The sequence below is a fragment of the Dipodomys spectabilis genome, unplaced genomic scaffold (genome assembly GCF_019054845.1).
Source record: "Dipodomys spectabilis isolate Male_0828 unplaced genomic scaffold, ASM1905484v1 ptg000009l, whole genome shotgun sequence".
NCBI lineage: Eukaryota > Metazoa > Chordata > Mammalia > Rodentia > Heteromyidae > Dipodomys > Dipodomys spectabilis.
The window spans coordinates 15919407-15933429 of record NW_024870686.1 but is presented as its reverse complement, the minus strand read 5'-3'; the positions used below and the strand labels follow the sequence as shown (position 1 = coordinate 15933429).

Here is a 14023-nt window from a genome sequence, read left to right as displayed (position 1 = left end):
GGGACAGGGGAGGGGTTGCGCCGCGCTGGGGGTGGTTAAGGTCGGGCTGTCACCACCTGCAGCCTCAGCTCTTGCCGAGCCGGCCAGGCGCGTCGGGGAAAGGACCGTCCTTTTCCTGCGGTTCGGAAGTTCCTGGAGGTGCTTCGAGAACCCGAGGCCTCCGGGGCCCTGCGGTGCACAGGGACCCCAAGATCTCCGCTCTCACCGGGGGCCACCCGATCCCGATCGTCGCGGGCGGCGGCGGATGGAGCTTGGGATTCGGGCAGCAGCGGACACCGCATTGGCCTGGCCAAGGCCCCGGCATGAAGCTCGCCGTGTTGGACTTGGGATCTCTCTTTGCCAAAATCTTCAAGTCCTCGACGGCAGCGTCCCCCGCCGTCCCGTCGCCGGTCGCCCCGTCCAGCCTCCCCGGAGGCGCCGCCGAGGGCGCCCCGCTCGCCATGGCTCCGCCCTCCACCCTCTTCCCCTCGCTGGCTCCCGAGTCCTCGCGGGGTCCACCCACCCCCGTGCACCCTGCCCTCACCTGCTCCCACCCCAGGGGCTCGGCAGAAGTCCAGCGGTCCCCCTTCTCCCTGCCCGGTAGCCCGCGAACAGCCAAAGTCCAGCCCGCGCCGGGCGCCCCCGGCTCCCCCAGCCACCTCGGCGCCCTGGCGCGCTCGCCCCCCGGCCCCGGCGGCGTCTGGGCTGCGGTGCCCTGGGTCGCCGGCCCCGCGGGCTGCAGCGGCGGCGTGGCGGCGGCGGCGAGTCCGCGGAACCCTCGCCAGCCCGGCCCCGGAGAGCGCGAGCCCAGCGCCTGGATGGGCCCCGGGCCTGGCCCCAAGACCTTGTTCTTCACCTTGCCGGACATCGGGGAGGAGTGGGCTTCGGGCAGTGACTCGGAGGACCGCGAAGAAGGGTGAGTGGCTGCCGGGGGGGGGGGGGGGGGGAAGGAGGGGGGAGGGCTCTGTCTGTCCAACTGTCCCTCTGTCTGTGTTTGGTTGGGAACACTCACTGCTCCACCTGCTCCTCGGGTGAATTTTCAGGAAAAGCTCCCCTGGACCCCCTCCTTCCCCTTCTCTGCTAGCCTTTCTTGGCTTTCCAACAGCAGTGAAAAACTTTGTCCTACTTTTTTTTTAAAAAAAAAAAACAGGAAGGCTCAAGGGAGAAGAGGGGAAATTTTGTTTTCGTCTACCTGACGAAATGATCTATCCTTATATGATCTATCCTTATAGGATCTATCCTTAGATCATTAGCAAGTGTCCACCGTGACTATTAAGGCGCCCTAAGTCCCTTTCTTTGTATGTAACCCAATGCGCACCTTGGCCACCAAGATTTGATTGTAGAAACAGTAAAACCCAACTAAGTCCCTACTTTCTAAGGATCAGCCCCAAGGCTTATCCCCAGTGGACTGGGGTTCCTGGATATGACATGGAGTTCATTTACACATGCAGCTCATCTTCTGATGCAAACGGAACTGGCAAAGCTCACGACACCTCTGATTATGTCCCCTGGAGGTCTTGTTTGAGTTCTTGCTGTAGTGCCCTGGGTTGCTACAGAAACGCAAACTGACTTCATGAGATTACAACTCTAACTCTCTCTCTCTCTCTCTCTCTCTCTCTCTCTCTCTCTCTCTCTCTCTCTCCTTTTGCAAAATAAGTACTTCAGAGTAAAAGTGAATTTAAATTTTTACTGATCAGATCCTATAGCTAGCTATTCTTACAAGTGCAAAAGATGTTTCACCGTTTTCAGAGCTACAAAGGAAGGGCGAAGTAGTCAAAGGCAGATCGGAGAAGCCCATTCACAGATGGAGGTTTCTGCACCATTCATTGTAAAACAGTCAGGCTTAATATAAGCACAACCATTACCGTGCTTCCCCCCCCCACAATGTTCTGAGAAGGATTTTTGCTTTATGACTGATGCTCACTCATTTGCAGTTTAAAGAATTACAACTTCATAAAACCGCCTGACATTCCTATCAATGCTAAAAAAAAAAAAAAGCAGCCAAAGAATACTGAGTTAAATAAATCCATTCTTTAAAAAATACTGTGTAGGGTTGGGAAGGTGGCTCAGTGGTAGAGCACTTGCCTTGCATGCATGAGGCCCTGGGTTCGATTCCTCAGCACCACATAAGCAAAAAGAAAAAAGCCGGAAGTGGTGCTGTGGCTCAAGTGGTAGAGTGCTAGCCTTGAGCTGAAGAGCTGAGGGACAGTGCCCAGGCCCAGAGTTCAGGCCCCACAACCGGACCAAAAAAATAAATAAATAAAAAATAATAAATAAATAAAAAATACTGTGTTATGAAATACATATTTTTATTCATTGGTATTTTCTCCAGGGAAAATTAATTGTCATTGGAATTCTGCATAGAGCACATATGCCTAAGGAATTAGACCTTTGTTTTTAGCAACTGGTCCTTAACATTTATGCAATTAATGTTTTATAAGCCAACAGATCCACACACTGACCTCAAACTCTAGTCTCGGTACTTTTAACCAATAGGCATTGCAACGCGCCATGGTCACTAGATGAAGTGGCATTAGTTTCCATTCTTCAACATATTAGCCCTGTTTATGTTGTTCTAACATTTGTAATTAGATATTTTTTGAATAATGGTATACTTGGCATTAGTTACACAAGAGAGTTTTAGGCATTAGCTAATTGCACTGAAAGTCAAGAAAATGAATTTTATAAATAATATTCTCAGAGATTTGTTTTCAAATTATCCTGATGATGCATGTTATCTGTAGCAGAAGATAAAGTATGGACAGAGGTAGTCCAGAAGACAAGCCTTGTTTTGTTAAAATACACAACTACCCCTTTATTCTCATGCACACTTCTTCAACCTTTAAAATGTAAAAAGGGACAAAAGGGAAAGACTAATGCATTAAGGTACATTTTTCCCCCAATATTAGCAACCTTTAGCACTTTGAAGTATATTATCCCTTATGGATCCCTGTAGTGGCTAGGTATAATATTGAGTAAACAAACACCCTAAGACAACACATTTAAATGATCTCCCTGCCATTTTAATTGCCTTAACAGACAGTTGCTGCTGTCTGCCTGCTTGATTAATGTTAATGCTGAGTGTTTAAATTTCAAGAGAGACAGAGAGAGACAGACAGAAAGAGAGAGTGACAGAGACAGAGACAGAGAGAGACAAAGAGAGAGAAGGGGGATTGGTTAGTAGCCCTGGTTTTGAGCTTTGACCCCTGGATTCCACCAATGAGATCTTTGTGCAACAAACACCCTTTTCATTCACAGGACATATTGCAATACCTGAGTTAGGATGGAAGACACTGAGTTCTCTTTCCTTATCTCACATATGTGCACCCCCAGATACGTGATTTGAACCTTTCATCTTGGCTTTTACCTCCCAATGTGTTTGTTTTCTAGATGCCACTTTACTTATCATTTCCCGAGTCCTTCCTTCCTCCTCACAACCTCCTTGGCCACTGGTTTCTAGCCATGAAATTATCAGCTTGTAAAGGCCTTATTTGTTCTGTAAATAAAAGAACTTCCAGTGATGACTGATAAGTAGATAAATGCTGCATATGAGTGACGGTAGATGTCAGATGACAAACTTCAGTGAGGGAGTATGTGTATCTTTGGCAGGACATTGCTATTAGGATTACTAATTCTTTGTCTGAGTGATTGTTTTCCACATTGAAAGTGTCTTAGCGTAGCCATATTGCAAGTAGCTAGCTGCCTGAAAGGCTTGTGAACAATAAGGTTTGACAATAAGATTATTGCAGGAACTTAGATTTTTCCCATTTATTTATCAATGAGACAGCCTAGTATGGACCCAATAATCAGACAAGGTGGGCTTTAATCTCCAACTATTTTGCTTTTGAGTAATTATGGGAGTTAATCATTCTTTCCAAGCTGTGTTTTTTTTCCTTCTTGATAATATGGAGACAGTAACACTTCCTAAAAACAGATGTTCCAAATATTAATTGAAATAACATACTGAGTACCTAACATGTGGAGAATTGTTTAAAAATTGTAATTACTACCTTGTTGGCACTGAAATGTAAACTGAGAACATGTTTTATAAAAAGAAATATAACAAATGAAGAGAAGAATGGAAGATCAAAAGGACTCATTTCTATTTCTTATATACATATAATAAATGACATATTTTCAGTTCAACTTTACACAGGGTAAAGTTTAGCTTAATTAGCATTACCACCAAATTCTGTATTATGCCAAGAAGGAAATGTATTTATTTTCCTGGAACCAAATTTTTAGGGACAATACAGAGTAGTCAGTAGTATCACCGAGCCTTTATATAGCCAATTTCCCTTCCCATGTGATCCACTGATTTATGTGTCCTTTATTAGACTATAAACACTTCCTACTTGAAGCAATGCAGACTCACAAGAGGGATTTAGTAAATATTTTTTAGGAATGAATAAAAATGTTTTTTTCCTAGCCCAGCACTGGTTGCTCATACTCATAATCCTATTTATATAAGAGGTGGAGATTTAGAGGATCACAGTTTGAAGCTAGTCTGACAAGAAAAGTCTGTTAGGCTCCATCTCCAAAATAACCCAGGACAGAGTCTGGCTAGCCTGGAAGTGTGACTCAAATGGTAGAGCACTTCAAACCAAGCAAGAGGTCCTGAGTTAAAACTCCAGTACCACATTGTTTTTCCTTCATGTAATCCTTTTTTTTTTTTTTTTTTTGAGTTCCTAATTTCAATCGTCTAGAAACAATTGTTGTTCTCTTCTTTAAGACTATTGTTGACTTGGGCCTTTTTGTCAGTTGTCTTGGAGTTTTCCCAAAGCTGATTAATGCCTTCTGCTGGGATTTTACATTTCCACTGGGAGGAATGGTGATCTCACTGTATAGTCATCATGTGACTTACTCTTTCTATTACAGTCATGTGACCATGACTTTCACTAAAAGTAGTAAAGAGATTGGTTAGAATTCATTGTAAATGCATGGAAATACAATAATGAAATCTCCCCTCCCATATAGCTAATGAAAGTTAATCAAAAAAAGAATAATGAAGAAAATGGATGAAAGTTTTTTAAAAAGTAGCAATGAACTTGATAAAAAGCTTTTAAAGTCTACTATTTGCTTAACAAACCAAGAAAATGGTTTTGTTCTTACTCTTGGGCAGTATTTTATTTTAGCTTTCAATTTGCTTCCTTACTGGTATATTTAAAGTAGTAGCTGCTCTGTGTTCTTCTGTGTATTTAGAACATATTCTGGATTTTCTTCCTAATATAGTCGACACACACATATATAACTTGATATATATCAAGCTCCCAGGACCAATCACATGGCATTTGAGTTTTTGAGAGTTGTACAACAGTAAACTTCATTTGAATTAGCTCAAATTTTTGAGCAAATATCGAAGTCAGATTGACAAGATACAAATTCTACTTTATTTTAAATCCCAAGAGTGCTAATTCAGTGCTAATGCTGGATATCTTACTCTACCTCTCAAAGTCAGTTTCCAAAATTGAGAATTAAAAGCCATCACAATTCTTGTAATGTAGTCCCCGTCTTCAAGGCAGTTTTTGTAACAAAGGCATGAATTACAGATTATAATTCCGAAGTGTTGGAGACTGTAAGAGGATTGGACACATCCAGCCCAGGGCACCACGCAGAGGCAGGCAGGCACAGGAGAAAGATTATTATAAGGTTTATTAGAGGAGCCCTATTTCCCCCAAGAGGGAGCCAATCGCCTCTGTCACCATCCAGGTAGCAGCAGGGTCTGGGGGTAGGAAGTGAGGTAGATGGGAGCTCAGGTGGGTCTGGGCAGAGAGAGGGAGGGGCTGGCTGTATGGTGGGAACTCCAGGAATGGGAGGGGGCCCAGGTCTGGGTGGAGCTGAGGACCAGAGGTGAGCATAATACTAACCGAGACTTTTGACAGAAAATATATAAGCACAACAGTCTCTCTTTCTATTCTTCTTATTTATAGTCTATCTTTGGGAAGATTCTTTACTTAAAACTATGGATGATCATAATTTATTCTTCGCCCTGAATTCTCTAGGAAGGAATCAGGTCACAGTGAGCTCAGTGAACTCATGTCTCAGGAGAGGACTTCTCCATAGCTTGAATTTAGTTTCCATTTGCAGCTCAGATGCTGCCAAGGTGATAGAAACTAAAACTCGGTGGACTGGGGCCTCCTCCATCTTTATTGTAGGCACGAATCTCATTCAGGTGGCTTTACATGAGACATGGACTCTCTGTGGTGAGGAATAAACGCACCATCGATAGCTTCTGTCCTTGGATCCATCAACATATTCATGAGCTCTTTTTGCCCTTGATTAGAGCCCAAGTCTCTCCCACAGATCCATGAAGATACTTCATATTCAAGGCTTCTCTCTTACTTCTCTGTCACTCCTGGAGTTCCCTAAGTCAGCCTACTGCTTTATTTTCTAAAGCAATAAGCAAAAATGTCCTTTGGATTTTTTAGTGTGAGAAGGGACACGGGAAAATGCAAACACTAGAGTAGAAATGTCAGTTAAACATAAGAATCCTCTACTGTACAGAGAATCCTCCGTCTTTCTGCATGCAGTACAGATACTCATTTAAGAACAGCCAAACCACATATAAATATTTAGATTTTCATAGTTTCCCAATTCATAGACAATTTCCCAAAAGTGTTTGTCTTATGTCTGTTCAAATAGTTCTGTTTGACACATATTTATTTAGTAAGATTTGATTCATCAAATACTATTTACTAATTATTGAGCTAAGGAAGAAACACAGTAAAGTCATAAGTAAAGCTCAAGGGTAAGAAATCAGTCATAAGTGAAAAAAGGTGAGAAAGCATACAAGGTACTAAGTTCAAGCCCAGTAACAAACACACAAAAAATTGCTAGCACTTTAGGTAAAACAAAGGTCTGAATGAGGCAGACTTTCCTTTGGCAATATATTGCCCCTTAAAATATACTTCATAAAATTAGAGCCCCTGCATTAATTTAGCAGTGATACTATTACGATTGCTCTTTACAGGTATAGGTTTGTTTTGTTCTCAATGGAACTATTTACGTAACTGGATTTTGACAAATCCTCAAGCTACATGGATGGCTTCTAAGACATCCATTGTTCCCTATTAGGAAACTGGCTTACATTTTGCTCTCTCATCTATTTCACTTATGAATGGCTTCTTTCCATCGAGCTACATTTCCACTTTTGACTTTGACTGGTTAGAGATAGAGTCTCTCCAATTTGTCTCCCTGTGATGGTCTTCAAACCTGGACCCTCAGATCTTAGCCTCCTAAGTATTAGAGACTACAGGCATCAGCCACTAACTCCTGGTTTTGTTGTGGCATATTGTAAATCATACTTACTGATTGATGCAGTGAGCTTTGCTCAAACATGTATTATTCTATTAGCCTCAATGCTTTATGGACATTAACATGAGGCCCTAAACAAACCATCCAAAGATAGGAGTTTATTTTCATTTTACCGATGAAGAAATTGAGACTCAGAAAAGAATAAGAAGTCATCGAATTCCTCATAGCCTAGGTAAAAAGTATCAGATTCAATTCCAGGCATCACACAGTTGTGCAATCAGGTGTGTGCAATGGATGGAGTGTTTAAGACGGTAATGAGGATTTAAATCCACTTCTAAAGAAATGGGGAATGATTTTTCTCTTACAAACTGGCTTTGAGAAATTATATAATTTCCAACAAAAATAAAACACGTTATGAATCTGTAAGTATCTTTATCAAAATAATATTTCTATTAGTGGACTCAAAGAGACCACATTTATAGTTTTTGTCCATTTTAAAATACAGATAAAATTTTCTATTTTCTTAAAGTTAATGTTACATTTTTAAAAAGAGGTAGCTGAGTAAGAACCACACCATGCATGTGGTATTCAGGTAAGGGGTAGGTTTATTCATCATTCAGGCTGGCACCTGGCCATGTTGGCCCTCCACGTGGCTGGGAAAGACCTGGGAAAGAGAGCATCTGGGCCTGGGCAAGACTTTACCTAGGGTAAGGGTGGAGAAAGGTGTGGCTACATCAAATTCAGATGTGACTTCTTCCAGGTGTGCCAGTCGCTTAGGTAACACAGGTACTGGGTGGAGACTTTGCTGCGAGGAGGGTAGAGTCTGCTTGCCATCCAGGAGTGGGCCTTACAGTTAAGATTTTTAAAAAATTCATGTGGTTAACTCACTTAGAGTTCACTTATATAATTACATTTTTAAACTAATAATTTTGCATTTATAAGACCAAATCAAATATTTAATTCATACTAGTAAAACATAATAAGCAAGCACTGCCTTACCAGAAGAAAATAGAAGCAATTAGATATGACACTTGCTAGGAGAAAGGGTATCCTGGCCTATTACCATTTTCTTAATTGAAAGTTTTACTTAAAACTTTAGGAGAAGCCTTCCCCTTAAATATTAACAGCTGTAACGCTTGGCAGGCACTAAGATTCATCTTGTTTTAATGAGTATAATTCTTATCCATAACTTTTAATATGTGGGTCCTTTTTTAAAGTACTGGTTTCTAAAATAAATCATGTAACCTTAAGGATCTAAAAATATAAATAACTATTTTAAAGATTTATTAAGGTGATTTTTATTTTATTTATTTTTTTTGCCAGCCATGGGGCTTGAACTCTGGGCCTCTGCTCTGTCCCTGAGCTCTTCAGCTCAAGGCAAGTGCTCTACCACTTGAGCCACAGCGCCACTCCCAGTTTTCTGATGGTTAATTGGAGGTGAGTCTCATGGACTTCCTGTGTAGGCTGGCTTTGAACCACAATCATCAGATCTCAGCCTCCTAAGTAGGTAGGATTATAGGCGTGAGCCACTGGCACCTGGACAATTTTTAAATTAGTTATTCACTTTGATTCTTTACAATAAAATGTCTTTGAGTGTATCATAGAGAGAGTGTAAAAGAAACATTGATGACAATTGCTAAATGCTGATGTAATCAGCTTACAGCCACTCAAATAAACACCTTCCAGGTCTACACTATCTACTTTGGGGACTGCAAGAGAAATGAGCATGAGCTTGCCATTCTGTGTCCTGCAGTCCGTCTTCCTGTCCATATGCTTTCTCCTGACTCCATTGGTTTTCTACACTGAATACTTTGTGTTGACCTTGTGATAGCATTTAACATTGGACATGATTAGTTCCTTTGGGCCCTGATATCACCTCAGAGCTCCAGAGATCTTGACTGAAATGGCCTTACAATGAGTGTTTTAAAAATCTCATACATTCTGGCCAATCCAAATCTAGCTCAATGACCTTACCAATACGTTATCCTCTTAGCTAATGCCAGGTTTAGGCATGCCTTGCCTAGCTTGGAGAATGGGATAATACTTGCTTTCCTTTTGCTTTCATTAAATGATCACTCATCCCCAATTATGTTTGCATATTAGGCAAAAAAAAAAAAGAAGATGTCAAGAAGGCATCTAAACAGCTTGCTGCTGAAGAAACTCTGAAGTGCATTCAGAAGACTAAATATTCTATGAGCTCCCTAGCCTGTTCTTACCATTTCATCCTCTCTGGATGAGCACGGGGCTTGCTACCTGTCGCACCTGCATTCCCTTCCAAGGCTCTCTAGACCTCCGTCCCTGTAGAGGGAAGCAGTTCAGGTGGTTTCTCAAACACAGGACAATGGTGCTGTGCTTCTAGAGTTGCCCAAGGCTAAGTTGGAAACTTGAGGCAGGTAGTTAATCTATTCGCAACTGTTCATCAAGTGGAAGCAAGGCTCAGAAGGGGATGTGAATGTGGTGAAGTATGATTCTTCATGAAAATTTGCATGAGTGATGGCAGGCAATCCGGTGGGCACCACTCAGGGCTGTGGTCAGTGCCAGCAAGCTCAATCACATCAAGGACATGGCACAGTGTTTTGTTGAAATACAGGAATCTAATGAATTTTTGATGATGAATATTAATGAATGTTATTTATGGCTATACAGGTCCAGTTGATTCTGTTTCTCTACAGAACTCTGACATAGAGCAGGATGCAATTCTACTTTCCTTATAAAGATTGCAGGAACCATTTGCATTATTAAGTCATTAGAAAAACAATAGATTTTAGGGAATATTCTTTTAGAAAATACATGGTGATCTATATTACACAGTGCAATATCTCAATGTGGAAATCTTCAGCAATGATAGGGTACATTTTTACAGCTCAATCACGGTCTAAGGCCAAGTAGAAAAACTAAACAAAAGTTGAAAGTCACTCAGCAGTTCAGATACATTGGGAAAAAACCCAGCCGCACAGAGCCGGAGCCTGGTGGTAGATTTTCTCACTTCTGATTGGATTAAGGTTTCCTGGGATGGTGTGTGACCACCATCTTAGTTTGCTGTATCCATCACATAGTCCCAAAAACTGTGTGTGTGTGTGTGTGTGTGTGTGTGTGTGTGTGTGTGTGTGTGTGTGTGTGTGTGTGTGTGTACTCCTCTCTGAAATTAAGCTACCAGCTACAACTGCATGTTCTTTATTAAGAAGATCATGTCAATATAAGAATGTAGAAATATTTTAAATCGACCTATCAGTGAAGTATACTAGAAATAGGAAGACAGTATATGATACCAATTAGACTTGAAAACAAGGAGGATTAGTAGAGGTCCCAAGAGCCATTTTTGTAAAGATAAAATGGTCAACCTATTAATAGATATAAACATTTTAATTTACAAGCAACAATACTGAATGACAAAAATACACTGGAGAAATTAATATCTGCTTGTAAGACTTTCTGGACAGATGCAAGAAAGACATTTTCCAGTGTTTTCTGTCCATCTAATTCTGGAAGTCAACATCACTGGGGAGAATACAGAAATTGTATATAAAACATGGGAAGATTATTTTAATATCTAAGAAATAAACTTTCATAAGAGTAAAAACAACACCAGCTTGACTCCAAAGAGTGAATCTAAAAATTGAGTTTACACCCTACATGTATAAATGATTACTAAAACTAAGAGAAGAAATAATCCCAAAAACTGACTGTGAGATTTCAATATATCTTTCACAGTAATGCTGTACATATAATTATTTGGAAAAATACCACAAATTACCTTTAAAAATTTGAACAAGAGAAATAGGCACATTTTCTTTAAAAAGCTCTAGTAGCCATGCACCAGTGGCTCAAGCCTGTAATTCTAGCTCCTCCTCGGGGAGGCAGAGATCTGAGGACTACAGATATAAGGCAGCTTAGCAAAAAAAGTCCTTGAGACTTTATCTCCAATTAAGCAAGCAAAAATGCAGGAGTAAATGAATGTTTCAAATGGTAGAACACCAGCCATGAACAAAAAATGCTTACTTAGAATGTGAGCTCTGAGGTCAAGCCCTGGTACTAGCACAAAACTAAAAAAAAAAAAAAAGTTTCAGTAGATAAGACTTGATACAAAGAGAAGAAAATAGAAGGTAGTACAGAGGCCAGAAAATGGATTTGTATATGAACATCTGATTGTTGCCAAGGTGGCATTGCAGATACTAATGAAAACCCCCAATGTACTGGCATTAGGAAATGGAGCCCTTGGCAAATAATTGGGTGTACATTCAGTTATAAGGGCGAGATCTTCCTGACAGGACTCATGCTCTCATAAGAGAAAGATAGAGCTCTCTCTCCCTCTCTCTCCCTCCCTCCTCCCTCCTTACAATTTTAAAAACTGTAAGTCATTCTTGTGCTGATATAAAACAACAACAACAACACCTAGGCTAAAATAAACTCCAGAAAAGTTGTCAACCTTTACAGCCTGACTCTCAGGAAGACTTTACTTGTTTAACAGCTGAGGCTCTTCCTTTCATCCACACAATATACTGTGCGCTGGTAAAACACAGGCAGGGGCATTCTAGCAATTCACTGGGGAGCAAAGAAGAGCTGTGGTGCTCTGTTCTCTGGCTGCAGTCTTGTGAAGCAGATTGCTGGTTGCTCACAGACTATAACATGAAAACGACGGCCTCTATTTTCTGGTTGCCATGTTTGCCACTGGCATCTTTCTGAGGCCTAGGAGAGCAGTCAAGTGGTATAGGAAGTGTCTCCCAGGAGCTCCGTCACCCTGAGAGCAGCAGAACCCCAAGATCTGCTTTCAACTTTGCTCCGCAGGGAGCCCCAGAGCATGAAGAGGAAGGAACCTCTCTGTGCTCTGCCTCTTCGGCTTTAGTCTTCTAGTCTTCGGGTAGCACAGATGTGTTACTGTGTTGTGTTTCTTAGGGGAGTCTTTCTAGTGTTCCCCACACATAGAGAGCAGATGGTATACATGAGTGGAGCTCTCCATGGAAGGCTCGGGAAGCTTTGGGTGCTGCAGGTGGACAGGAAGTTGTGGTTCCAGTGCTTGGTCTCCATGGAGTAGCTGTGGGCCCCAGTGGCCTCCTCTGTACTCTTAAGACTTTACTTGAGTCCTCTCGTTCACTCGTGGATTTCAGGTAGAGTGGGCTCCAGTTGTCTGAGGAAGGCTGGAGGGGTGGCATAGAAAGAATTGTAAAGCAGATGAATTAGCACAGAGGATCTAAGGGAGCCATCTACACACACACACACACACACACACACACACACACACACACACACACACACACACACACACACACACACACACACACACACACACACACACAGTCTTTGGGACTGTGTGAGAAATCCAAATTGTCTCCTAGAAATTCGGGTGTGGTCTAGCAAGTTCATCATTTATAAGCCCTCAGGCACCCGTGATCTGGGAAGCCAAATGCAGTGCCCACTGATGGCAGTGCCCACGGATGGCAGTGCGCATGCCCAGCCTTCTCTTCGGCAATGACAGTTCCCACTTCAGACTCAGGGCGGATTGTGCCTTACATCAGCTCCCAGGTCCATTAGACTAGTTTGCTTGTCTGATCCTCGAATACACTTTTGAAATTAAATAATTGGCTTTGTGAAGACACGCTATGTCATGTTCATAAATATGAACAACGAGGCAGGGCATAGTGTGGATTCTCACTGTGTCTTGCCGGTTATGTTCCACAGGGAGCCGCACAGTACAAAAATGGCGACCACCAAACCATCACCAGCTTGGTGTGTGAGCGATGAGCCATTGCTTTTAGGGGAAGCACAGTGAGCCTCCAGCCTCAACATATTCACCGGCAATACATAACCTTAGCTCATATGCATGTGTCTTATATGCATGTAGTTTGTAGCACATACACATGTGTATGCATTGTTTAATGTACACAGAATTGACTCATGAACATTCAAGTTACCGCCAACAGTAGCCGAATGACATAAACACATTCCCGTGTATTTCTTTTCTATGACTTTTCATGCTTCTGTAAACTAGGCGGGACTTCATGGCCGCCTTGCGGGAGTCCCTGGTCAAAGTGAATTCACCAGCAAAGTAGCACAAAGATGCAGAAAGCAATTCACCACAGACCCCTAAGGGCCCCGCTGACTTAACTCAGGTGCGTGCAGCCAGGTTCCCTCAGCTCAGCTGGGAGCCCAGAGCTCAGGTGACTCGATTCTTTATTGTTCCTATGAGCATGAAAGTATTGATTCTGGGGAGATCATTAATTTTAGCAAGTGGGTGAAGTCTCAGATCTCAAGCCAGAGAATAAGGAGGCTTAGGTTTTAATGTGTCTATTACGTAATATGAAATCATGAGTTTTCAGTAGTGACCTAGCTTGTGATTGCTACAAAGCCTTTGTTTTGGGCTGGGCTGCATTTCAAGAAGAAATCAAGAGAGGGCTATGGAAAACAGGTTTTAGCAAAGTTCAGCCCTACCAATATCATAGCTTGAGAAGACAAACTCATAAAGTGTATTTGGGTAGCAATCTCCATTTTGAAAGACTGGTGAACTCTTTATTAAATATGTCTATAAATCCGTCTTGACAGTTTTTTGTCTTGCTACTGAAGAGAAAATAGCAAAATCTTTAAAATTAAGAAAAATATTGGATACTAAAATGTCATGGCCTCCCCTTGTCAGAAGTATTAGGTCGAAACACCAGAAATTTCTATTTCCCTGGCTCTTGACACTGTAGTGTAGACCATTCCACATGGTTCTTCCTAATAATTATTTGTCCTTGATATTGTCATTTCTTTTTAAATTCAGGATTTCGGTAGTTAGGTGTTTTATTTAGAATAATAT

The 14023-nt window shown here is 41.8% G+C and overlaps 1 protein-coding gene across 1 annotated transcript in view; it reads left to right on the top strand.

Annotated features, from left to right (window-relative positions):
• The first annotated feature begins 287 nt into the window (after nucleotides 1–287).
• The window catches only part of Fam149a (family with sequence similarity 149 member A), a 41471-nt gene continuing 27735 nt past the window's right edge, over nucleotides 288–14023 (top strand). The window contains exon 1 of the mRNA XM_042701589.1: nucleotides 288–895. Coding sequence (XP_042557523.1) covers nucleotides 303–895 — 593 coding nt within the window. The 5' untranslated portion in view covers nucleotides 288–302. The remainder of the gene's footprint in view (nucleotides 896–14023) is intronic.